Raw genomic sequence first — 27,500 nt, 5'->3', positions numbered from 1 at the left:
GAAAAAGTAGACAGGAGAAGAGAAGCAGACTAAACTCATTTTCATTCCAATTTCCTCAAAAAGTTACCTCAAGGATCATGAAAATCTTCTTTGGTGTCTCAATTACATGGTAGAGTCTACAGACATGTTGGTGACTTAGATTCTTCATTGCATCAATTTCTGTTTTGACTCGAGGCAAATCATCCTGGAGGAAAAAAAAAAATATATATATATATATATATTTTTTATAAACACACACACATTAGGAGAAAAATCTTAACTCAAGCCCATAATTTTGTCATCCATGGTCAGACTTAATGGTTGGAGGAGGATCCATGTTATGCCACTTTCTCCCACACTGTCCGGTACAACTTGGGGACTTCATAGGGTATGGTAGCCCAAATAGTTGTACCGCTCTCCCTGCCTTGCTTTACTCTTCCCTTTTCTCCCTTCCTCGTCTTCCTCTTTCACCTCCTCCCTTCCTCTCTTCCCAGCTACTTCTTCCCCTCACTTTATCTGCACCAGACGGGGGACCACTGACCCTCCCCATTTCACAACTGCTTGAATTTTGTTTGCCCTCACCTCCTACTTTCTAGCATTAAATAAATATGTCAGCATTGAAATAATTTTGTTAAAATTCCTGAAGATTGGGAACCCCTGAGAAACACTGCATAATTTTTGCAGATTTACGCAAACAGGGGACATAGTGATTTTACAGGAGACCCATTTTCCTGCAGCTAAAATTCCCACAGTAAAGGACTGCAATTTCCCAAACTGCCTCTCTAGAAGAGTGAGCATGCCGCTTGTCCATACTATTCAGTGGTCACATACTGACAACTCTAAAGATACTGAGGGACGCTTTTTTTTTTTTTCAAAAAAAGAGGATACTGTTCAAACCGGCCTGTAACCTTTGCTAACATACGTCCCCATCCACAATCAAATACATTTCTTGGACTCTCTTAGAAATATCTGGCTTTGGAAGGTATTATATTGGAAGGTATTTTAATTTTGTACTTGATCCTACATCGGACTCGTCAATATCTTCTTCCCATTGGTCCTTTGCCACACACAAACGCGTTGTAAAACGTTTCAATCTCCACCTGTTGGTGGACACGTGGAGAATCCACTATCCAACCACTAAAGATTTTTCACACTATTCAACACAATACATGTACACCAGAATAGATTTTTTTTCTTGGGCAAACATTATCACCTCCTCTCAGTAACATGGTGTAATATTGAGAATATTATCTCCTCTGACTTTGCACCTCTTGAACCTAAACTGTTACTGGGTCTACACACTCCTTGGCATTGGTGTCTCAATGACTCCATTCTGCAAGACTCAGAAATAGTTGCAGATTTGACCACTCCTAGACCAATATTTTGCTACCAACGAGGAAGTGCTGCCACATACAGTATGGGAGGCCCACAAGGCCTAGATAGGAGGCTCCTTCATTAAGCATGGCATGTCTCTTAAAGTAAATGTGAAACAAAATGTAGCGCTAATCGCTTGATGTAAATAAATCAATGTGCAAATAAAATTCCCTTACTTAAAAGTGAATAAACTTATTATAAATAATTTCGTGCTTACAAAAACACAAAAAATTCCTATAGTGATGGTGAAAAACCAGTCTCATTGACTAACATAATAGTGTATACTCAAACAAATATACATAAAACACACAATGTGCACTAATATATATATCTACACAAATCCCATAAAGTGAATAAAACAACCTCATGTGCAAAAGTGAACTCTAATCAGTGACATAATATACACACGATAATTAATTTTCATGCGTTTTTAGAGTCCAATCTTTTTAATCACACTCCAGTGAACAAAATAACTCATGCTGATATCCGTGTTCAAACGTGGTTTGATAACTATACACAAAACCATCCGATCACCGGCTGGATTAGCCTCTCACCTTCCAGATTCGACCCTTGCGATCCCTCTGGGGATCAGAACTCCAATACTAGCTCCTTCTTCACGCAGGATCACATACTGCGCTAACCACTCACATGTAACATAAAACACAAGCTTTCATTGTGTAATATGTTTATTGCCACAAAGATGGTAAAATAGAATGCGCACTTACATCAGTTTACTATGAATCAGGGCTCCCACCGCATGCTTTTAGATGTCACCTGCATGGGTGTACACAGTGCCAAAGAGGTGTACCAAAATGGCCGCCACGCCGGAAGTACGTCACTACGTCGGGCCTACGCGTTGCGTCACAGTACCATGTGACTTCCTCAGGGCTGATCCTGCCTGGAGAAGGAGCCAGTATTGGAGTTCTGATCCCCAGAGGGAGATCTACATATAGTGGGAGCTGTCGTTTGAAGTGATAATTATCTGGAGGATCTGTGAGAGGGATCCTTTCAAAACGCTGTGACTCGCAAGGGTCGAGTCTGGAAGGTGAGAGGCTAATCCAGCCGGTGATCGGATGGTTTTGTGTATAGTTATCAAACCACGTTTGAACACAGATATCAGCACGAGTTATTTTGTTCACTGGAGTGTGATTAAAAAGATTGGACTCTAAAAATGCATGAAAATTAATTATCGTGTGTATATTATGTCACTGATTAGAGTTCACTTTTGCACATGAGGTTGTTTTATTCACTTTATGGGATTTGTGTAGATATATATATTAGTGCACATTGTGTTCAGCTTTAAAAACATTACATGTTCCACCAGAAGAAATTTTCCACCAGTTTTTAGGCTGGAATATGAAACATGTTCCCGTTTCTGCAGCCCATCATGGATCAGAGCACCTGGTGCCACATCTGTAAAGGGAGAAGATCCCCATGCCAGCTGTCACTTTTTTTTAAAAAAAGAGCATAGCCATGTGTGGCTCCTCTCACACTGCCGCCTCAATCATTCACTTTCTATGAGTTCTGTGAATGAATTACAACTACTGACATCCTTTGTGGCTGTCGGCTTGTAGTTCGCAATGAACTACCATGGCGCTGTCGATTACTCTGGTAGTTCATTGATTCTTCCTGTCAGTGTGAAACTGCCTGCCCATATGATGTACAGACAGATCACACTGATAGTCTACAGGAGTCCTGCATGGCACTAGTGATCTGCTGATCGCTGGTGCAGTGCTTTCAAGGCTCCTAAAAGAAAAATAAATTAGTAAATGCAAATTTTTTTACCTGCAAAAAATGTGCATTTATTTTAAAAGGTGAACTTCTCCTTTAAAGATACCTTGGCTAGGTATAGGCATAGCTTCTACGAATATGGAAACAGTTGCAGCAGATTTTTAGACAATGTCCTATTTGAGCAAAGATCTAAAACATAAATCCCAACCATAACCATACTAGGAAAGCTTTACAAACAAAAATAGTTAAATCTCAAAGAATATTGTGCTAACTTCTACATTCTGACTCCTAACCACTACACCTCACAGTTACTACATCATGAGGAGCAGATTAAGCAATATCTCGCACAATCAGGCCTACCATCCTAACCAGCCACCGTGTCTTCTATGTTAGAAGGGCCCTCAGCGAACGGAACTAGCTCAGGGTATTATATCCACGAACACTGGCAAAGCTCAGTGCCTCGATGGCTTTAGGCTTTCCTACTATTTCAAATCACAGCAGTCCCCTTATTTTCTAGAGGCATTTAACCTCACTTAGCTAGTAAGCTCTAACTGCACATATAACTAATAAATAAGGGCAAAGACCCCCCTGCTCCACTCCAATTATATGATCATCTCCCTCCTCAACACAAATCTAAAAATGTATTCTTGCTATGCACCCAAGTCCCCAACTACAGACATTAGTTTACCTGGACCAAGTGGGCTTTATGCCCTCCAGGGAAGCGTGATGGTACGATCCATGCAATTAATCTTTTTCACGAGGCCCGATCAAAGACCAATTACACCTTTATCCTCTCAATGGACACAGAAAAGGCCATCAATCAATGGAGTCTTCTCGTTGAGGGTCCCTACCCAAAATGGCACAAGAAAGGGGTGTCCTCTCTCCCCACAGATTTATTCTGACCCTAGATCCGCTCCTGAGAACAGTTAGAACAAACCCCAAAAACACCTACGGTGACTGTTCTCACAAGATATTTGCATATGCAGAACTACTACATTTTCTCAACAATCTACTCATCACATTACCTAAATGCCTTGCAGACTTCAACCTATGTGGCAAACTCTCCAATTCTTCTTAACCATAGTGTTCATAGCACCACCTACAGGAGTAGGACACAAGGCAAAAAAAACAAACTTGGCAACGCCTATGGGCAGTCACCTAGCAGGTATAAAACCCCTTTCTGCTTTAGGCAATCTGACACAAGCAGTGTCAGAAGCGTAAAACTCCATAGAGGGGTGGGTGCTGTGTCTGTCAAACTCAGAGAAAGGGATTTTATGAGTAACAAAAAATCCTGTTTTCTCTTAACGTTAATTGATGGACACAGCATCTTATTCTTGACCATAGGAATGTCCCAAAGCAGAGCCCAAAAGCAATGGGTGGGAAAAACAAATGCCAAAAAAAAAAAAAAAGAAGGCAAAAACAGGCCAACAGGAGCTCAACAAGAACGCAGAAGCCCGACCAGATACACCCCCCCCCCCCCCCAGAGGAAACCTGTCCTTGTTTTGGCCTGAAGATCCCAAAATATCCACCCATAAAATACAGTGAAGGTGTGAACAGACGACCAGGTAGCTGCCTTACAAATATGAGACAGAGGGATAGAAGGCCAAAGAGGTACTAAGAGTCCAAGTAGACTGCACTGTTACGGCAAAGACGGGAACCTAACCCTAAAAGGATACAGACCGAAACCACTGGCAACCTGAACCACCTGAAAATGGTAGCAGACTGTGCCGCCAGACCCTTCCACAGCTTATCTGTGAGCACAAAAAAACCCCCAAAAAACTCTGTAGCTACCAGATACACCCAAATTGCTTGAACCATATCCAAGGCATGCAAGACAAACTCCTTGGGATGCAAGGACGAGGGCATAAGGAAGGTAGAAACAGCTCATTTAAATGAAAATCAGAGGCAACCCTCGTCAGAAAGATGGGCATGGATGGATAACCACATTAACCGTGTGAAACAACAAATAGGGAGACTGACAGGAGAAGGCCATTAGCTGCAGCACTCTGCATGCGGAATAACCACCAAAAATTTCACCTTCTGGGACAATGAAAGCAAAAGAATCTTCCCAAACTGAGATTTCTGGAGGCAGATTGAACCAGGTTAAAGTCCCACAGTGGCAATGGAGGAGTCACATGCTGAACCCCTGGAAGGAAGGTATAAACCAAGAAATGTGTGGCCAGGGAGAGAGGGGGGAAGGAAGGAAGAAAAAAAAAAAAAAAAAAAAAAAAAACCGCCAGAGCGGACACCTGGCCCATGATGGTACTCAAGGCCAACTTCTGCCCAACAACCCGTTGAAGAAAATTCAAAATCTGAGCCACCGAGAAGCAAAGGGGGTGGATGTGCACCATCTTGCAACACGAGATGTACGCCCCCCCAAGCACTATGGTATATCTTCCTAGAGGTAGACTCCCTTGCCTTCAGCATAGTAGGGATCACAACCCTGACAATCCTCTTTTCCCCAGCACCTGACTTTCAATAACCACGCTGGCAAAAAAACAGTAATGGTAAGCAGAGTGGAAGATCGGACCTCGAGATAGCAGATCCTCCCTGAAAGGCAGCCCCAAGGGGCGTCTGCGACCAAGCACCCCACATTGGCATAACAAAATTGGCAGGGCCAATTCAAGGCCCACCAGAAGGACTGGAAGCCCTCCTGCTTCCAATCTGCACAACAAGTGAGAAAGAAAATTTAAAAGGAGGATATGAGTAAGGGAGGCAATACTGGCTCCACAGCACCACCAATTTATCTGTGGCGCCGGCTAAGGGATCGTACGATCGAGACATGTACCTCAGCAGCATCCTGTGGAGCTGAGAAGATCTACGGCTGGAGTACCCCACTGCAGACAAAGTTGATTAAACACATCGGGATGCAGGGACACCTCTCCATGACCCAGTGCCTGCCGACTGGGATAATCCGCCCAATCATCATCACCTATGCTAGGGATATGCATGACACGGAACACCAGCACAGTGTGTACCACCCAATGGAGAATGGCAGAAGTCTCCAATGCCACCGTCACCTCTTTTTTCCACCTTGGCGAGTGACATAGGTCACTGCCGTTGCATTGTCCGACTGATTGCAGACCGAGTGCCCCCTGAAGGCGCTCCATCCACAGCTCTAGGTACAAGCCTGAGCACCGAAGAGCCAGGGCATCACTTGGCAATTGAAAATAATCCAGCGACCGTGGATGAATCTTGGCCTCAGAACTCCTCCCCATCCGGACAGTTCATTGTGACCACTGTCTAATGCAAGGGGAGAAAAGAATAAGATTTTCAATCTCAAAAGGGCAGGGCATGGAAGCAGGCAATCCAGGGCAGCCTGGTCTCCCGACCCTGGTGGATCTGTGCGACCAAGGAGTTGGGGGAATTATCCTACTTACCTCAGGAAGGCTATCATGTGGAACTGGGCAAATGGAACTGCCTGACAAAAGGTAGCCACCAGCTGGCCCAGGACCGTAGGGAGGACTGCCTGTGAAACAGCAGTAGTTGTAGCGCTGCACGCAGCTCCTGGAGCTTGTCCGTCGGAAGAACACAAGGGTGGCAAGGGCCAGCGCCAAAAGTAAGACCCAGATATTCCACTTTCCTGATTAGTGTCAGGGCAGACATCTGGAAGTTCAGGAGCCAAACACAAGATGTGGAACATGATCACGATCTCCATTAATGCAGAGGAAGCGCCGACAGCTAGCACAGATGGGGGGCCAGCAGGTACACCTCCTCAGTGACCAGTGGTCCAACCAGGTTACAAGTAATGCTCTGGATGATAACAATGAAATGCTCTTTTGTAGAACCAGTTTCCGGGGATGAGGTGTCCATGGGCCCCGAAAAAGGACAAACCTCGCCTTCTCATTCAGTAAACAGGTGGAAACAAATCTTCACACCAAAGAAGTCCCGCCCATGGGCTATGGGCCTATATGAGGACAGGAATGCATGGCACCACCTGTGGGTATAGTGAAAATGTTGAAGCCCGAGCGTGAACAGCCAGGGAAACGAAAAGAAAAACCAAGTGAGTGCAGAGAAAGAAGGACCATGCTTATGAAACCATTCCTGCATCCATTGGTGGGCTGCAGGGAGAGGCATTCTTGCCACTGGCAAAGTTCATGAGGATATCAGCCAAAGCAGAATCAAAAAAGACATGTCAGCTCAGGAAGGGTACAACTGTAAAGATGTCTGGTCATCAGACCGACAGTCCAAGTAGAGTAACTCCTTGAAGCTCCTTCTTCTAAGACGAACAGCTTGGAGAGCCAGAGGGCTGACTCCAGGATACATCATACAGTTGCTGAAAGCTCCGGACCCTCTGGCATGCTAGTTCCACATAGACACCTGTCTTGTAACCAATCCTGGCCTATTTAGAAAGCGCTTGAGATACCAGGTCCGTGAAAAAAAACACAGAGGCGAACCAGCAAAGGTAAGCATAGTGTGGGCGACTGAGTCTGCAAGATCGCAGGAAAAGACACTCCTCCACTAGTACCACAGTTGTCTTAGCAACCCAGAAACGGGGGAGAATCCACACTAGGAGGAGAGGACCGTACTCAACTACGCAGCAAACAAAATGAATTGCCTATAGCAGAGGGTTTTTTTTTTTTTTTTACCAGCCAGCGATGCCAAGTTTGTTTTTCTGCCAAGTGTCATGCTCCTGTAGGTGGCACTATAAACCCTATGGCTGAGAATAAGAAGAAGCTGTGTCTGTCAATGAATGTAAGAGGGGAAAAAAACACATTATACTCACCGAGGTGGATGCAGTATAGATCCTATGCTGCATCTGTCCCCTGCAAGATTTGAACAGAGAACTGAGTGATCAAACACCACAACACTTTTTTTTTTTACCTTTGTGCATACTCCAAATCTAACATTTCCTTTGCTCCCTACTGAATGCAGCATTATTTGAAGGTCCACTCACTCAATTGGAATGGAAATTCCAGACTAAAGGCATTCTTTAACATACCCTTTCATTCACTTACAGGTTATTAATATTGACATTTTTGCAGACCACACATTGCTTCCGAGACCAATGGGAATCAGACTCTCTCAGTTCTACCTTCACAGGCCAGAAACAAGCTAGCTTTTCGCTCATTCATAGGTAGTAAATACCAGGACTCAAGTTCTAAAAAAAAGTCACACATTAGTACTGTACCCCTAAGCTTATATATTCTATTTACCCATCTGTTTGACTCCTGCTGGTGGCAGGATTCACATTGGTGGACTTGCAACATATATTGTGGTCCTGTCCACGACTGCAGCACTTCTGGACACAAGTACACACTCTGACCCAAAGATTTATGGATTGACCAATACAAAAAGACCCAGACTTCTTTCTCCATCATAAGTTCCCTTTCAAGACTTACAAAAAAACACCACTGTAATCAGCTTGGTCAGTGCAGCTCATTCCTGTATTTTAGCTCTGGAAGTCTCCTTTACCGCCCACTATACAGCAATGGCTCTGTGGAATTGAAGTTCACTGAACGAATAAAAAGACCTTACTAGCTCAATCAAGGGGAATGCTTCCAAACTCTGTATGGTCTCACTGGTTGGACTTCTACACAAATTAATGTAAACAACTCCTTGATGGCTCACTCTCACACCTCCCTGACAATCAGTAACTTACCCCTCTTCTCCCTCCCATGCCCATGAAACCCTTTTTACAACTCAGTTATGGACACTTCATTCCCCTCCCAGTCTTTAGCAGTTCTCTTTCTCCCAGTTTCTCCCCCCCCCCCCCCCCCAAATCTTCTTCACCAGAATTCCCTTAATTTGCATTCTAATCAACGATGGGTATTCCTCCTTCCCTCCCATTTCCATCTGGAATCTTAGCAGGAAACATCAAAGCATATTTTACCTATCGCTTAAACATGCAACACAAAATCTGGTGCAACTGTGCAGCTAACTTCAGCTTGTTCAATTAAGTTTTGAGAATTGGAAAAAAAAAAAAATTGGATGCCGATTGGTTTCTATGCAGAGCTGCACCTGATTTTTTGCTCTTCAGTTTTAGTAAGTCAGCCCCATTGTATTGTCTGACTTACAACCAGATTTCTTCTACAGATTTGTATGGATAAGAGCTGTGACGGCTTTAAATACTGGCCTTTTCTTTTGGGGCTCTTTTTACATTGCAGAACTTGGTTGCATGCAGGTTGGAAGACTGTATATTATCTGCTATAGTGCTAATACGATGTACTATTTCCCAATGCAAATGTTGTAAATTTCATTTCATAAAGAATATATTTAAAAAACAAAACAAAAAAAAAAAAAAAGGTCTAGATACCCCGAGGGAATCTTTGTCCATGATTTTGATAGCCACTTTTTCACCAGTAAGAAGATGGGTTGCAAGCTTGACTTTTGCAAAACCTCCTATCAAAAGAAAAAAGTTAAGTAAATTAAATATAGTTTTCATTTGGAGTAAAGAACATAAAAAGTACTCATTAAGAATTGCAAATTCTCATCGAGCTCCAGTCAGTGTATTGAACTTTTTAAAATTAGAGTTGCTTATTACTAAATTTACATTGTGATTGAATGTGAGAGACTCAGTCGCTTTTAGTACTTAAACACCCAACAACATCCCTGTCCAGAAGTTATTGAAGGTACTGTGCTGAGGCAGGTGAACAAGGAAAAGCTTTTGTTCTCTAATAAAATGTGCTTCTGGTTTTTAGATCAGCGGATCAACCCCTGGCAAAAAGTATGGAATCACCACTCTTGGAAAATGTTAATTCAATTGTTTAATTGTGTAGAAAAAAAAAAAAAAATCAATCAAGATATGTCTAAAAACGATTTTCATTTAGCGTTCCAACCTTCTAGCATTAAGAAACACTTTAAACAAAAAAACAAAGAAAACTAACTGTAGTCAATTGCAACTGTTTTTGTAGATCAAGCGGAGGAAAAAAATATGGAATCACTCAATTCTGAGGAAAAGATTATGGAATTACCATGTACTTTGCAGTTCTAAAACAAACATCTGCACCAGATTACATCTGCTAATTAGTCTGCAGTTAACAAAAGAGTGCTTGCACACCTTGGTGAGCTGTTGCACCAAGCTCATTGACATGAATCATGGACCCAACATAAGAGATGTCAGTTGAAACAAAAAGGAGAGGATTATAAAACTTCAAGAAGGTAAATCGGCCCAGAATGTTTCAAAAGATGTTGGTTGTTCCCAGTCAGCTGTGTCTAAAATCTGCAACAAGTACAAATTAAATGGGAAGGCTGTAAAAGAAAAGCATACTTGTAGACCAAGGAAGACATCTAAGCATCAAGATAGAAAACATAAAACAATATGCCTTGAAAATAAAAAATACACAAAACAAACTAGGAACAAAACGGGCAGAAACTGCAGTCCTGTGACCGAACTGTAAACATTACCTAGAGGAAATGGGATTTACATACAGAAAAGCCAAACGAAAACCATCTCCTAGATTGTAAGCTCTAAAGGGCAGGGCCCTCGAACCCCTCGTATACTGTTGTTTTGTTACTGCATTGTCTCATGTACTGTCCCCCACTACTCTGTACAGTGCTGAGCAAACTTTTTAGCGCTATAATACTGTATAATACTAATCATTAACACGTAATAGGAAAAAAAAAAAGGTTACAGTGGGCTAAAGAAAAGCAATCATGGCCTTTGGATGACTGGATGAAAGTGATATTCAGTGATGAATCACAAATCTGCATTGGGCAAGGTGATGATGCTGGAACTTTTGTCTGCTGCCTTTCCAATGAAATGTATAAAGACGGCTGCCTGAAGAAAACATGCAAATTTCCACAATCATTGATGATATGGGGTTGCATGTCAGGTAAAAGGTACGGGGAGATGACAGTCATTGAATCTTCAATAAATGCACAAGTAGTTTAGATTAAGATTTTGGACATTTTCTTAGTCCATAAATTGAAAGGATGTTTGGTGAGGATGACATTTTTCAGGATAATGCATCTTGCCATAGGGCAAAAGCCCTGAAAGCATTCCTTCAAGAAAGACATATAATGTCAACGGCATGGCCTGCAAATAATCCGGAACTCAATCCAATTGAAAATCTATGGTGGAAATAAAAGAAAATGGTCCATGACAAGGCTCCAACCTGCAAAGCTGATCTGGCAACTGTAATAAGAGAAAGTGTCAGGGAGCAAGGAGCCAGACACACAAGGAGGTGCAATTAAAGGTAGGTTTATTATACAAAAACAAGACAGAGTCTATGCAAGTCCAACAGCAACAGCGGATGACTTGGTAGAACAGAAGCCAGGAGGGACGGTCGCCAGTGCCGGGGTCAGAAGCCAGGAGGGACGGTCGCCAGTGCCGGGGTCAGAAGCCAGGAGGGACGGTCGCCAGTGCCGGGGTCAGAAGCCAGGAGGGACGGTCGCCAGTGCCGGGGTCAGAAGCCAGGAGGGACGGTCGCCAGTGCCGGGGTCAGAAGCCAGGAGGGACGGTCGCCAGTGCCGGGGTCAGAAGCCAGGAGGGACGGTCGCCAGTGCCGGGGTCAGAAGCCAGGAGGGACGGTCGCCAGTGCCGGGGTCAGAAGCCAGGAGGGACGGTCGCCAGTGCCGGGGTCAGAAGCCAGGAGGGACGGTCGCCAGTGCCGGGGTCAGAAGCCAGGAGGGACGGTCGCCAGTGCCGGGGTCAGAAGCCAGGAGGGACGGTCGCCAGTGCCGGGGTCAGAAGCCAGGAGGGACGGTCGCCAGTGCCGGGGTCAGAAGCCAGGAGGGACGGTCGCCAGTGCCGGGGTCAGAAGCCAGGAGGGACGGTCGCCAGTGCCGGGGTCAGAAGCCAGGAGGGACGGTCGCCAGTGCCGGGGTCAGAAGCCAGGAGGGACGGTCGCCAGTGCCGGGGTCAGAAGCCAGGAGGGACGGTCGCCAGTGCCGGGGTCAGAAGCCAGGAGGGACGGTCGCCAGTGCCGGGGTCAGAAGCCAGGAGGGACGGTCGCCAGTGCCGGGGTCAGAAGCCAGGAGGGACGGTCGCCAGTGCCGGGGTCAGAAGCCAGGAGGGACGGTCGCCAGTGCCGGGGTCAGAAGCCAGGAGGGACGGTCGCCAGTGCCGGGGTCAGAAGCCAGGAGGGACGGTCGCCAGTGCCGGGGTCAGAAGCCAGGAGGGACGGTCGCCAGTGCCGGGGTCAGAAGCCAGGAGGGACGGTCGCCAGTGCCGGGGTCAGAAGCCAGGAGGGACGGTCGCCAGTGCCGGGGTCAGAAGCCAGGAGGGACGGTCGCCAGTGCCGGGGTCAGAAGCCAGGAGGGACGGTCGCCAGTGCCGGGGTCAGAAGCCAGGAGGGACGGTCGCCAGTGCCGGGGTCAGAAGCCAGGAGGGACGGTCGCCAGTGCCGGGGTCAGAAGCCAGGAGGGACGGTCGCCAGTGCCGGGGTCAGAAGCCAGGAGGGACGGTCGCCAGTGCCGGGGTCAGAAGCCAGGAGGGACGGTCGCCAGTGCCGGGGTCAGAAGCCAGGAGGGACGGTCGCCAGTGCCGGGGTCAGAAGCCAGGAGGGACGGTCGCCAGTGCCGGGGTCAGAAGCCAGGAGGGACGGTCGCCAGTGCCGGGGTCAGAAGCCAGGAGGGACGGTCGCCAGTGCCGGGGTCAGAAGCCAGGAGGGACGGTCGCCAGTGCCGGGGTCAGAAGCCAGGAGGGACGGTCGCCAGTGCCGGGGTCAGAAGCCAGGAGGGACGGTCGCCAGTGCCGGGGTCAGAAGCCAGGAGGGACGGTCGCCAGTGCCGGGGTCAGAAGCCAGGAGGGACGGTCGCCAGTGCCGGGGTCAGAAGCCAGGAGGGACGGTCGCCAGTGCCGGGGTCAGAAGCCAGGAGGGACGGTCGCCAGTGCCGGGGTCAGAAGCCAGGAGGGACGGTCGCCAGTGCCGGGGTCAGAAGCCAGGAGGGACGGTCGCCAGTGCCGGGGTCAGAAGCCAGGAGGGACGGTCGCCAGTGCCGGGGTCAGAAGCCAGGAGGGACGGTCGCCAGTGCCGGGGTCAGAAGCCAGGAGGGACGGTCGCCAGTGCCGGGGTCAGAAGCCAGGAGGGACGGTCGCCAGTGCCGGGGTCAGAAGCCAGGAGGGACGGTCGCCAGTGCCGGGGTCAGAAGCCAGGAGGGACGGTCGCCAGTGCCGGGGTCAGAAGCCAGGAGGGACGGTCGCCAGTGCCGGGGTCAGAAGCCAGGAGGGACGGTCGCCAGTGCCGGGGTCAGAAGCCAGGAGGGACGGTCGCCAGTGCCGGGGTCAGAAGCCAGGAGGGACGGTCGCCAGTGCCGGGGTCAGAAGCCAGGAGGGACGGTCGCCAGTGCCGGGGTCAGAAGCCAGGAGGGACGGTCGCCAGTGCCGGGGTCAGAAGCCAGGAGGGACGGTCGCCAGTGCCGGGGTCAGAAGCCAGGAGGGACGGTCGCCAGTGCCGGGGTCAGAAGCCAGGAGGGACGGTCGCCAGTGCCGGGGTCAGAAGCCAGGAGGGACGGTCGCCAGTGCCGGGGTCAGAAGCCAGGAGGGACGGTCGCCAGTGCCGGGGTCAGAAGCCAGGAGGGACGGTCGCCAGTGCCGGGGTCAGAAGCCAGGAGGGACGGTCGCCAGTGCCGGGGTCAGAAGCCAGGAGGGACGGTCGCCAGTGCCGGGGTCAGAAGCCAGGAGGGACGGTCGCCAGTGCCGGGGTCAGAAGCCAGGAGGGACGGTCGCCAGTGCCGGGGTCAGAAGCCAGGAGGGACGGTCGCCAGTGCCGGGGTCAGAAGCCAGGAGGGACGGTCGCCAGTGCCGGGGTCAGAAGCCAGGAGGGACGGTCGCCAGTGCCGGGGTCAGAAGCCAGGAGGGACGGTCGCCAGTGCCGGGGTCAGAAGCCAGGAGGGACGGTCGCCAGTGCCGGGGTCAGAAGCCAGGAGGGACGGTCGCCAGTGCCGGGGTCAGAAGCCAGGAGGGACGGTCGCCAGTGCCGGGGTCAGAAGCCAGGAGGGACGGTCGCCAGTGCCGGGGTCAGAAGCCAGGAGGGACGGTCGCCAGTGCCGGGGTCAGAAGCCAGGAGGGACGGTCGCCAGTGCCGGGGTCAGAAGCCAGGAGGGACGGTCGCCAGTGCCGGGGTCAGAAGCCAGGAGGGACGGTCGCCAGTGCCGGGGTCAGAAGCCAGGAGGGACGGTCGCCAGTGCCGGGGTCAGAAGCCAGGAGGGACGGTCGCCAGTGCCGGGGTCAGAAGCCAGGAGGGACGGTCGCCAGTGCCGGGGTCAGAAGCCAGGAGGGACGGTCGCCAGTGCCGGGGTCAGAAGCCAGGAGGGACGGTCGCCAGTGCCGGGGTCAGAAGCCAGGAGGGACGGTCGCCAGTGCCGGGGTCAGAAGCCAGGAGGGACGGTCGCCAGTGCCGGGGTCAGAAGCCAGGAGGGACGGTCGCCAGTGCCGGGGTCAGAAGCCAGGAGGGACGGTCGCCAGTGCCGGGGTCAGAAGCCAGGAGGGACGGTCGCCAGTGCCGGGGTCAGAAGCCAGGAGGGACGGTCGCCAGTGCCGGGGTCAGAAGCCAGGAGGGACGGTCGCCAGTGCCGGGGTCAGAAGCCAGGAGGGACGGTCGCCAGTGCCGGGGTCAGAAGCCAGGAGGGACGGTCGCCAGTGCCGGGGTCAGAAGCCAGGAGGGACGGTCGCCAGTGCCGGGGTCAGAAGCCAGGAGGGACGGTCGCCAGTGCCGGGGTCAGAAGCCAGGAGGGACGGTCGCCAGTGCCGGGGTCAGAAGCCAGGAGGGACGGTCGCCAGTGCCGGGGTCAGAAGCCAGGAGGGACGGTCGCCAGTGCCGGGGTCAGAAGCCAGGAGGGACGGTCGCCAGTGCCGGGGTCAGAAGCCAGGAGGGACGGTCGCCAGTGCCGGGGTCAGAAGCCAGGAGGGACGGTCGCCAGTGCCGGGCTCAGAAGCCAGGAGGGACGGTCGCCAGTGCCGGGCTCAGAAGCCAGGAGGGACGGTCGCCAGTGCCGGGCTCAGAAGCCAGGAGGGACGGTCGCCAGTGCCGGGCTCAGAAGCCAGGAGGGACGGTCGCCAGTGCCGGGCTCAGAAGCCAGGAGGGACGGTCGCCAGTGCCGGGCTCAGAAGCCAGGAGGGACGGTCGCCAGTGCCGGGCTCAGAAGCCAGGAGGGACGGTCGCCAGTGCCGGGCTCAGAAGCCAGGAGGGACGGTCGCCAGTGCCGGGCTCAGAAGCCAGGAGGGACGGTCGCCAGTGCCGGGCTCAGAAGCCAGGAGGGACGGTCGCCAGTGCCGGGCTCAGAAGCCAGGAGGGACGGTCGCCAGTGCCGGGGTCAGAAGCCAGGAGGGACGGTCGCCAGTGCCGGGGTCAGAAGCCAGGAGGGACGGTCGCCAGTGCCGGGGTCAGAAGCCAGGAGGGACGGTCGCCAGTGCCGGGGTCAGAAGCCAGGAGGGACGGTCGCCAGTGCCGGGGTCAGAAGCCAGGAGGGACGGTCGCCAGTGCCGGGGTCAGAAGCCAGGAGGGACGGTCGCCAGTGCCGGGGTCAGAAGCCAGGAGGGACGGTCGCCAGTGCCGGGGTCAGAAGCCAGGAGGGACGGTCGCCAGTGCCGGGGTCAGAAGCCAGGAGGGACGGTCGCCAGTGCCGGGGTCAGAAGCCAGGAGGGACGGTCGCCAGTGCCGGGGTCAGAAGCCAGGAGGGACGGTCGCCAGTGCCGGGGTCAGAAGCCAGGAGGGACGGTCGCCAGTGCCGGGGTCAGAAGCCAGGAGGGACGGTCGCCAGTGCCGGGGTCAGAAGCCAGGAGGGACGGTCGCCAGTGCCGGGGTCAGAAGCCAGGAGGGACGGTCGCCAGTGCCGGGGTCAGAAGCCAGGAGGGACGGTCGCCAGTGCCGGGGTCAGAAGCCAGGAAGGACGGTCGCCAGTGCCGGGGTCAGAAGCCAGGAAGGACGGTCGCCAGTGCCGGGGTCAGAAGCCAGGAAGGACGGTCGCCAGTGCCGGGGTCAGAAGCCAGGAAGGACGGTCGCCAGTGCCGGGGTCAGAAGCCAGGAAGGACGGTCGCCAGTGCCGGGGTCAGAAGCCAGGAAGGACGGTCGCCAGTGCCGGGGTCAGAAGCCAGGAAGGACGGTCGCCAGTGCCGGGGTCAGAAGCCAGGAAGGACGGTCGCCAGTGCCGGGGTCAGAAGCCAGGAAGGACGGTCGCCAGTGCCGGGGTCAGAAGCCAGGAAGGACGGTCGCCAGTGCCGGGGTCAGAAGCCAGGAAGGACGGTCGCCAGTGCCGGGGTCAGAAGCCAGGAAGGACGGTCGCCAGTGCCGGGGTCAGAAGCCAGGAAGGACGGTCGCCAGTGCCGGGGTCAGAAGCCAGGAAGGACGGTCGCCAGTGCCGGGGTCAGAAGCCAGGAAGGACGGTCGCCAGTGCCGGGGTCAGAAGCCAGGAAGGACGGTCGCCAGTGCCGGGGTCAGAAGCCAGGAAGGACGGTCGCCAGTGCCGGGGTCAGAAGCCAGGAAGGACGGTCGCCAGTGCCGGGGTCAGAAGCCAGGAAGGACGGTCGCCAGTGCCGGGGTCAGAAGCCAGGAAGGACGGTCGCCAGTGCCGGGGTCAGAAGCCAGGAAGGACGGTCGCCAGTGCCGGGGTCAGAAGCCAGGAAGGACGGTCGCCAGTGCCGGGGTCAGAAGCCAGGAAGGACGGTCGCCAGTGCCGGGGTCAGAAGCCAGGAAGGACGGTCGCCAGTGCCGGGGTCAGAAGCCAGGAAGGACGGTCGCCAGTGCCGGGGTCAGAAGCCAGGAAGGACGGTCGCCAGTGCCGGGGTCAGAAGCCAGGAAGGACGGTCGCCAGTGCCGGGGTCAGAAGCCAGGAAGGACGGTCGCCAGTGCCGGGGTCAGAAGCCAGGAAGGACGGTCGCCAGTGCCGGGGTCAGAAGCCAGGAAGGACGGTCGCCAGTGCCGGGGTCAGAAGCCAGGAAGGACGGTCGCCAGTGCCGGGGTCAGAAGCCAGGAAGGACGGTCGCCAGTGCCGGGGTCAGAAGCCAGGAAGGACGGTCGCCAGTGCCGGGGTCAGAAGCCAGGAAGGACGGTCGCCAGTGCCGGGGTCAGAAGCCAGGAAGGACGGTCGCCAGTGCCGGGGTCAGAAGCCAGGAAGGACGGTCGCCAGTGCCGGGGTCAGAAGCCAGGAAGGAGTCTTACCAAAGCCGAGTCGGTATCCAGGACAGCAATGAGAAACCAAACAGGAGCTTGCTGCTGTGCAACAGACAGGACACGAATGCAATGGACAGCTACAAACAGCAGACTTATATGTGATAAGCCGCCACCTCCTGGGGGAGGAGCCGCAGGGGCTGAAAGCATAAAGGATCCCACAATGCTTTGCAGAAACCTAAGATGGATGCCAGCACATGGAGCAGCACAAGCCCTGAGGAAAGGTAGGACCTTGACAGAAAGTTAAGAGTTGGATTGATGAAGAATACTTGTTGTCGATAGTTAAATCCATGCCTCAAGAATTCAAGCTGTTCTAAAAGCCAGAGGTGGTGCAACAAAGTACTAGTGGAATACTGTAGTGTTTTTTTCATGATTCCATAATATTTTTCTCAGAATTGAGTGATTCCATATTTTTTTACTACAGTTTTTGTTTTTTTATTTTTTTTAAGGGTTTCTTAAAGCCAAAATGGTTGGAATGTTACATGAAAATAGTTGAGGCATGTCTGTGATTAGTTGTTTTTCTACACGATTAAACAATTGAATGAACATTTTCCAAGAGTGGTGATTCCATGCTTTTTGCCAGGGGTTGTATATCACTGCAATGGTGTGACGGAAACATGCCTCTTCCTGGGCAAAATAAAAATTACACACACACACACACACACACACACACGACATACACAGTATGATATAGTCTGTCAATAGTATTAAAGCGGAACTAAACCTTTCAATCTTTTACTGCCTGGAGGATGCCATTTTGGCCTCTGATCTGCAGTTGCCATCATGCTGCACATCAGCAATGACACCAGCCATTTGATGGCTTGACAATTCAGTTAAGAGGCAACATAAGAACACTAGTAAGTGAACAGTTATTTAGGGGTGCCTTGACTTTACAGCTGTATTAAATTCAAAACCAAAAATGTAATAGATTACAGCTTACCAATCATAAGAATTGGTGGATGCACTATTATTTTGCTGAAGGAGCACAGAGACACCCTTGGACAGCAGCCTTGTCAGTCTGGGGGAAGGGGGTGTTTGATGCATCAGCTCTAGATACACTAAAAAAAATTGAAGCCAAACTCTAGCGAACACTCTTTAAGTAGTTACAGCAAATCTTTTTTTTCCCTTTTAGGACAAAGGTTTTACATAAAATAAAAACAGATCATTGTAAGCAGCCCTGTCAGTGGTAAATGGCTTGTCTCAACCCTCTACCTGCTACATCTGCAGGACCATTTGTTCCGTTGAAAAACAGACTAGCAGGCTAGAAGACCAGGTGAAAATAAAAGAAAGAAAGAAAGCCTAAAAGAAAACTAATGTAGCCACCACATGCAAGAATTGGTAAGCTGCTATATAATAAAATGTTTGGGTTTAATATCACCTTAAGTGCTGGTTCACAACTGTGCAGTGTGTTTTTGATACACTGCAATTTACATACGTATTTATAAAGACATTTTTGAAGCCAACACATTTCTTCAACAAAAAGGCCAGTGCTCAAAAAATACCCCACTGTGTCATGGTGTAAAATATATAAAAAAAAAAAAAATTCAAAGCATACAAATCAAAAAAAAAAAAAAAAAAAGTGATTATCCAAATAAACTTGTTTTTATGAAACAGTTAGGGCTTGTTTACACTTGCTTCAAAATCTGTCATCGGACACGCTTTTTTAAAAGCGCTTTAAATGCCAATCAAAACACCTGTCCCTAAATAAAATGGTTAGCTTACAGTTATGTCTACACTTTGCATTTGTTTTGCTTGAAAAATTATACCCAAGTTGCTTTCTTGGTGCTTCAAAAGCAACTCCAAAGCCTCCATAGAAGTGTATGAAAAGGTCACTAACAGCACCTGCAGCTTTTGAGGGGCTTTCATATAGCGTAAGCTTCGCTTTGTTTTGTAGGTAGGAGATATCCCAGGATGCACTGGGAAACCAACAAGCAAACCAGAAAGATGTCATTAGCAGTCACCTCTGGTTCATGTGTATATATTCTGATGTGCAGCAGGAAGGTGGGCAGGGCCTGGACTGAAGCGGAGTAACTAGCAGATGGAACACATGGTGTGCAACATGGGAAAGCTATAGCAGAGGGTAAGCGGGGACCTCAGAGACATCATTGATGTCACATGGGGTGGCGTCACATGCATGATGTCCCCGGGTAGCCCCACCCCTTCCCTATTTAAGAACTGTCAAACCACCAGAGCAGGCAGACAGCTGGAAGATATCGAAAGCGGAGCCTTTTTTGTTTTTTATTTCGGGGCGGCGGCGGGCATCGTGATAGACGTTGGATCTACTGCGAGGGACATTTTTAGTTTTTTCTTTTAATAAAGGACTTGTCAAAGACCGTGTCCTGTCTTTTTTCGCACTACACTTTTTGTGAATGAGTATCGGGGCAATGTACCCCATACTCCTTCACATGAGGGGACGGGATTTGGGGGCCCCCTTGTCAAAGGGGGCTTCCAGATTACAATAAGCCCCCTGCCCGCAGACCCCCACAACCACTGGCCAGGGTTGTGGGGAAGAGGCTCTTGCCCCCATCAACTTGGGGACAAGGTGCTTCCCCCATGTGGCCTGGTATGGTTCAGGAGGAGGGGGGGGGGGGGGGGAGCGGTCGATCATCCACCCCCCTTTCCTGACCTGCCAGTCTGCGTGCTTGAATAAGTCTGGTATGGATTTTGGGGGGGGCCCACTCCATTTTTTTTTTTTAAATTTTGGAATGGGAGTTCCCCTCAAGATCTATACCAGACCCGAAGGGCTTGGTATGGATGGGAGGGGGGACCCCACGCCGTTTTATTATGGCACTGGTTTGTAAATGTAATTACCGCTTTTTTTTTTTCTTCACTATAGCTCAGATTCAGCAGTCACTTTCCCCCCCCAGCTAACAGAAAGTTTCCTTTTAGTTCATTTCCCCACGTTAAAAGAAACAAGGTTTCCTTTTACAAAAACAAACAAAAACTGTGCTTTAATTAACGTGCCAACAAATGCAATTAGTGCTCAAATCATTGCTGCCACCTCTAATAAATTAATGTGCCAAAAAAACAACTTAATGTGGTTCAGTAGCCCAAAATATCATATAGTGCATAAAAACAATAAAACAAAATATCAAAATGTTTTATCGTTCTTATTTACTATATGATATTTTGCGCTACTGAACCACATTAAGTTGTTTTTTTGGCACGATGTTTCCTTTTAGTTTCTTAAAAGAAACAAAGCTTCCTTTAACTCCGGGGAAAGCGACAGATCTGTGAGCTATAGTGAAGAAAAAAAAAAGCCGGAAATTGCATTTAGAAATCGGCACCAACATACACTTCGTATTGCTAAAAAAAAAATTTGTAAAAAAAAAAAAAAAAAAATGTAAACCGAGGCATTATTTTTAATGGATTTTCATTTGTAAACCGAAAATTACGTTAACTGAGTTTGTAAACCGAGGTACACCTGTACTTCACTACGTAGGAAGCACACTGCCAGCGGTGACCAGACCTTATCCATATGGGTAAATATGCAGCCTAATGCAGACAGCACTCAGGAGAAGTTCGCTGCAAGATCAATTACTATTTATTCACATAAGTGCATTTAAGATATAAAATGCCAAATAAAAAACTTTAAAGGGGTTGTCCGAGTCATGTAAAAAAAAACATAGCACTGTAAATCTGATGGTCAGCAATATATACATAAACTAAGCAAGTTTTAGGGAAAAAAATTATATTTTCCTCATTTCCCTAGTTCTCTTCTGGCCCTTTGTTGTTATTTGCAGGTAAACAATCTCTGCCCCTCCCCCCCTGCAAAGTGGGTGAATATAAGTGCTGCTCTGAGTGACATGTCTGACTACTGGGATACTCAGCAGCATGCTGTATGTGTACGCCTCAGCCCTGAGTCTGTGCTTTTAATGGTAGAAGGGGTTAATCTTTCCTGAAGAATCCAGTGGGTGGGATACCAAATACCCTTGTTTTCTGTGTCTATGGGACAGTCGAGACCGACAAAATCACTGGACCAAGAAGAGTTGGCAGCCGAGGGTGCTAATAGTCGGTGAAAAAAAATGTCCTCCGAGAAACTTTGGAACCTTCCCATAAAGTTCTTCTACCACCTCTCCACATAAAATTGGGATTGATGAAGCAATTCGTAAAATCACTTCCAAGAGATGGAGAATACTTCAAATACTTGGTCACCAAGTTTCCAGGCCTGTCAGAGGCAAAACTGAAGGAAGGTGTGTTCGTCAGACCAGACATTAGAAGGCTTATAGTTGATCAAGAGTTTGTCAATACCATGACGAATCCTCAAAAAGAAGGGTGGATTGCATGTAAAGAAGTCCTACAGAAATTTTTAGGCAATAACAAAGATCCTCACTGCAAAAAGATCGTCGGACGAATGCTGAAAGCATTTGAAGCTTTAGGTTGCCTGATGAGTTTGAAAGTGCATTTCCTCCAGTCCCACCTTGACTACTTTCCTGAGAATTTGTGAGCTGTGAGTGAGGAACAAGGTGAACGATTCCACCAAGACATTAAAGAGATGGAAAGGAGATAACAGGAAAATGGAGCATTACAATGATGGCAGACTACTGTTGGATGCTTCAGAGAGACATTCCAGATGCTACTCACAAGCGTAAATGCACCAAGAGGAGCCTCACAGGGAAGAAGAATCGAGTTTAGTGTGTGTAGGTGAGCTCATTTCAGTTCAAAAATGGATTTATGAAAAAATTGTAATAAAGCTTAAATTTTAGAAATCTATTTCCATTTATTTTGAGGTGTTGCCTTATTTAACCAATTCAATACCGTGCAATTTTACACCTTCCTGCCCAGGCCATTTTTCAGGTTTCAGCGCTCTCACACTTTGAATGATAATTGCGCGGTCATACATTGTACCCAAACTAAAATTTTATCATTTTCTTCACACAACTAGAGCTTTCTTTTGGTGGTATTTAATCATCACTGGGGTTTTTATTTTTTGCTAAATTAACAAAAAATTGAAAAAAAACACACATTTTTCTTTGTTTCGGTTATAAAAGTTTGCAAATAAATAATTGTTCTTCATAAAATTTAGGCCGAGATGTATTCCGCTACATGTCTTTGGTGCAAATAACCCAAATTAGGATGTGTTTTTTAGTTTTAGGAAAGTTATAGAGTTCACAAACTATGGTATAGATCTGAATATTGATCAATCCTGAAGTACTGACAGCCAATCTAATTTCTTGAGGTCCAAGGATGTCAGAATAGTACAGATATCCCCCAAATGTCCCCTTTTTGCAAAGTAGACAGTCTGACATACTTCATAAGAGGCATGGCGAGTTTTTTGAAGTTGTATTTTTGTCATAATTTTTCAGAAAATTAATAAAACACAATTCACAATTTTTTTTTTTACATACTGTCACCAGTGCAGTACAGCGTCATCATATAACTGGCATGGCGGTGATCAGGGACACTGACTGGTGACAGTGTGGAAAAAAAAAAAAAAAATTATATATATAATTTTTTTTTTTAATTACATTTTTTTTTTTTTAAAGATTTTTTTTTCTTATTTCACTATGACCAAAGTAGTACAATGTTACCATAGTAACATTGTACTACTTTGTGGAAGTGATCAGTATTTTTTTTTTTTTTTTACACACTATTTGCTTATAGAAAAGAATTACTTTGCTATAAGCAAGCATTCACCTGAATGACATCGATTCATTCAGGGTTTTTTTTTTGTGCTTAGTTGTGATTTGGCCACAGCTAATCACATGACATGTGCATGTGATTAGCTGTGACCATTCACAGCTAGACACTAGTATACAATGGATGGCATGAATGAAGCCATCCATTGTATACAACTGTCATGTGACCTGCTGTGATTGGTCACAGCAGGTCACATGGTACCGGCAACGGAAGCCGGTACTCAGATCTGTCATCGGCCGTGTCCGAGGTACACGGCCGGGGGCAGATCGCACCGCTGCGCGGCTCTGCAAGCGCACGAACTGTGCATGTGCGGGAGGACGCCATATGGCGGCCTCCCGGAAAGGTAATGCATTTTTGCGGACGCCATTTGGCCATAGGCCGGGCGTCAAATGGTTAACATAGTTACCTAAATTGTCAGGAAATGTGATGTCCTATGACAAAATGGAGGTCATTTTCCGATTCAGCGCACCAAAAAATAAAGATTATGTGGAATAACCGGAACAACCAAAAAAATTTTTTGCAGACCTGTGTTATCTACTGAAAAGACTTGACATGTCAGATACACTTCTGGTGAGTGATCCACTTGCGATCTTTCTATGCGACTATATAGATCTTTAGCTTCCATCTTTGCTTGACTTGCTTTCATTACAGCTTTGACTGTTGAGCTGTTAAACCTGTTACATTATCTTACTAACGTAACAAACAGGTCATACTGAGTACAGCTGGATCACCTGCAATCTTTTCCATTTCCACGGTATGACACTTATAGGATGCTATCTCACCTAAATGGTATGATTACCTGCTTCTTGTTTGCAACTATACTTGCTGGACTGTATCTGTAAGTAACAATGTGAATAGAGTAAGAAGTGAGCGCTAACGGAAAAGCAGCTATGCACTCTAAGTAACCAATATAGACTTACAGCAGAAAAACAATAGTGCAGCGCTTGAAGGAAAACAAGAAATAAATACTGATAAAAGTCTGAAAATAAAGGTCTGTTTCATAAAAAACGTGCCAGGTGACTGGTGGTAATCAATAGTGGTGATCTGTGAAGAATAGCAGAAATGCACACTCACCAGAAAGCAAATAAGTATAGTCGGTTTATATCAAAATCCATGGATCCTCAATCAAGAAGAAAAAGGTCTGGTCAGAATGGGTCAATCCTCCCTCAGGGATGTATTCAGAACTTGCCCAGAAATGATGTACACCAGATCCAGGTAACCAGAGGTCTCCTATAGTTGGATGGATGGAAGGGGTTGCCCGTTTACAGGGGGTCTTCCTCCTCTTAGTATGGTGCCTGGAATCGTGGTACAGGGCTCTGCAAAAAGGAACTCCTCTCATGGAGTCAGGGAAGGACGCCCATAGTGTAGTATTGCAGAAAAAATTGCTTTATTAAGAACAAAGTATTGGTTTGCAAACATGTGTCATCCAGGTATAGAAGAAAAACAAACCCTAGGAAATTAAAAGATGGCCCCCGGGCCTCCACGTGGCTCCGGCGGCGTAGCGTCACGATGTCCGGGCTCCTCCTTACGTGTTATGTACGCACGCACTTCATCAGAGGAATAGAACCAGTGATGCCATGACGCAGTTGGCGGACTTATAGAGGCATAATGGATGGTGCATGCGCGTTGTTCTGTGCACCATTTTCATGGAGCTCAGAGGCATGTATCTCATAGGCCAGGGAGTCGTAAAAACAGACTTACATTTAAAAACTCACTTTTCCATATAAGTCTATATCTTCAAATAGGACATAATTACATAAACCTGGAGCACATATTCGAACAGCTGACTTTAAGACAAGTCTCCTGGTATATCACACCCCCTATCTGGCATATACAGGAGAGCAGAAAATTATATCGCCGTAACCATTCAAGCAGATATTTCATATCTAACCCTTCAGCAGAAGATTCTGTGTACTAATCTACTCGTGGATAGCATGTTATATGTATCCAGGGTAAGTTATGAACCATAATATGATTTGAGCAGGCTTTGGTCATAGCCTGAGGTCTCCACCTACAACTCTCGCCTCAAATGAGGCGATTGGTTCTCTGTTTCAGGGAGACACCCTGTGGAGTTGCTAGAAAAAGCTAAGCTGATTCGACCAGTCCCTTCTGTCGATATAAAATTTACGTATTAGTTTATTTTTCTCTCTTTTTTTTCTGTTGCGATCGCCCTGAAGCCCTTTTTGCTTTTATTTTTGTCCTCGTCTCCTTACTCTTCGTCCCTCTCTTTTCTTTTGTTTAACCTGTTTTATACTGTTTGTACTGATTGTGATTTTTGCTTTGAGTGCCGCACCCGCAATACTAAATCCTCATGCTGGACTCCTTCGAGAGCCCTACGTGTGGAATACCTATCTACATTTGGAGAGGCTCTATTTTATATCTTCTTCGCTTTCTGTATGCTGATAAGTGACAATTTCTCCTTAAAGTTTATATTGTCATTGCTCTAATTGTTTACTCATTGTTTTCTCACTTTTTGTTTTGTTTTTTTATATACATGGCACTTAAGTATACAGTTTAATTCTATGTCTCTCCACCAGTACATATTCTGGAATATTCCTCGAATACCTTGTTTGTCTTATTTCTGTTCGTCAATGCATTTGTTTTTGACTGATTCTTTGCTCCTATCTATTTTATAATAAAATTCTTTGTAAAAGAAAAAGCATCCTTTAGGCTCATGAAACCTGATCTGCTTAAACCAGGACATTTGGCAAGTACTTTAACCCTCTAAACTGTTCTCTTTGCTGTGCGATTGTTTTCTGTATATTTATATATACTGGCTATATCCTTTTCTGTAAATATTTTTATTGCACACTTTTGACCTTTTAGTAATAAATCTTACTTTCTGAAAGGGTTGAACTGTTTCTACAGCTCTTTAATGCAAACTAAAGCACCCCTATCTCTGTAGAACACTACTGTGTATTTTAAACACCTGCATGCATCTGTCTGTGGTGACATTGTGTATATAAACGATTATTCAAACATCATAGTGTTATTGCTGATATTGCTGAGTTTCCGCTCTGTACAAAAAGGAGGTGGTGGCATGTGAAGGGTTAAGTGCGTAATTAACCTGACCCAGTAACAATTGCCTTTAGGCTGCAAGTACACAGATTGTGGTCCATTAGCTTGAAAATCTGTGTGCAGGGTGCAGCTGGGTGTGGCATTGTTACGCACGTGACAGCACAGTTTTAGATTGGCTAGTCCTTCGGTCACGAGTTTGGTGAGAAGGGATGGGGTCTGACGCCACCATTGTCACAGGTAGTAATGGCTTTAGTGTCCATTTTCTGTCCATCATACCAGCAGCATGTTTTTGCTTTCATTACTTGACCTCCAGTAAGGCTTATGTTCTCATTCAGTGGCATTCATTTGAGCACCTGTGTGTTCCTAGGCTGCTTCAATGCTATTGACTGCCTGTTGACATTGCATTCCGTACTACTTATTTTATTGACTTGTGTTTTGTATGTCTGTTCACCTTGCAAAGTTTCCCTTTTTGAAGGTGGTTTAAAATAAAGCTTTGTACCCAATTTTAAAATACTAAATACACTACTCTGCTTGGGTTTATTTAACACCACCTGAATACAGTCTGCCCTTATGGCTGTCTTTTGTTTTTGCTAATTGAGCCCTAACCCTGGTATTAGGCAGAGAAAACAAAGTATCCATTTAAACAATATCCAGAGGCCATTAAAGAAAGTGTATAAATTAACATATAAATCAGTTCCACCACACTAAAGTGTCCAAGCCAGTGCCCAGGTGAATGTGTATATATATTTATATAAATCAGTTCCACCATGTGCTGATCTGCTGCAACCAGAAGAAGAAAAAAAAAAAAAGCCCCTTGTGCATCTGTTCACAAAGACATTTAACCACACTCACCAGATCTAAACGCCTAACTTTCTCAAGCAAGGCATTCAGGCTTAGCTTTCTGCTCCCCAGGATTCCATCACCTCTATTCTTATGCTCCATCCCCTCAGGACATCAAAATCAGCAAAACATTCCAAAGAAAGGAATGGTCCCAAAAAGAGGAATCTCACAGTGTAGCATATTCTTGAAAGGTTTAAGACAACACAAATATACGCACATCCACCAAATGCTAGTGTGTAACTACAATGGGCTAGTGTCCCTGGGAGGCTCGCAAGGGAGCAATGGTATGGTGGAACTGATTTAGATACCAATTTGGACAGTTGCTTTATGGAAAATCAAAAAGGGTTTTTTTTTTTCCGCTATGTTTTGGATTTTTATTATATTTTACACGGACACACTGGGGTATTTTGAGGGGTGGGTTTTTCTTTTCTTTTTTAAGAAATCTGTTAACTATATAAAGACATTTTTGAAGCTAAGGGTATATTTAACACAGCCGCTTGCTTGATTGTTCACTATTGGATTCATGCACTTTTTTTTTATAATTGGTTGGAGCATTAGCTAGGGAACTAACACTGTAGAGCGGAGTTGGTGAAAAGAATATTGATTACATACATTTTCGGAATGTTACCTTTAGACTTTTGAATGTGTGTTTGATGAAAGCACATTAAAGATTTGTGACTTTTTATTAACCCATCACACCTTAACTGCGTATATAAAAAACGGACAGAAGTGAACAGGGCCTGTTAAATTGGTAGGTTTAGTTCTGCTTTAGCAGACAGTTTTGTATTCACTAATTGATCCTGCCAGTAGATTTGTCTACTTTTACCAAAAAAGTTACAGGGGTTAAGATAGAAAACTATATAAAAC

General features: G+C 47.5%; 1 protein-coding gene across 1 annotated transcript in view; it reads right to left on the bottom strand.

Annotated features, from left to right (window-relative positions):
- Nucleotides 1-27,500, bottom strand: part of MELK (maternal embryonic leucine zipper kinase) — a 132,294-nt gene that overhangs the window by 51,432 nt on the left and 53,362 nt on the right. The window contains exons 3-4 of the mRNA XM_089670896.1: nucleotides 9,341-9,426; nucleotides 68-184 (exon numbers count right to left, since the gene is read on the bottom strand). Of these exons, the coding sequence (XP_089527022.1) occupies nucleotides 68-184; nucleotides 9,341-9,426 (203 nt within the window). The remainder of the gene's footprint in view (nucleotides 1-67; nucleotides 185-9,340; nucleotides 9,427-27,500) is intronic.

The sequence above is a fragment of the Staurois parvus genome, unplaced genomic scaffold (assembly GCF_062004578.1).
Source record: "Staurois parvus isolate SC_StPar_1 unplaced genomic scaffold, SC_StPar_1.0 ptg000096l, whole genome shotgun sequence".
Taxonomy (NCBI): domain Eukaryota; kingdom Metazoa; phylum Chordata; class Amphibia; order Anura; family Ranidae; genus Staurois; species Staurois parvus.
The sequence above is the reverse complement of the archived record's forward strand: the minus strand, read 5'-3'. Positions and strand labels throughout refer to the sequence as shown.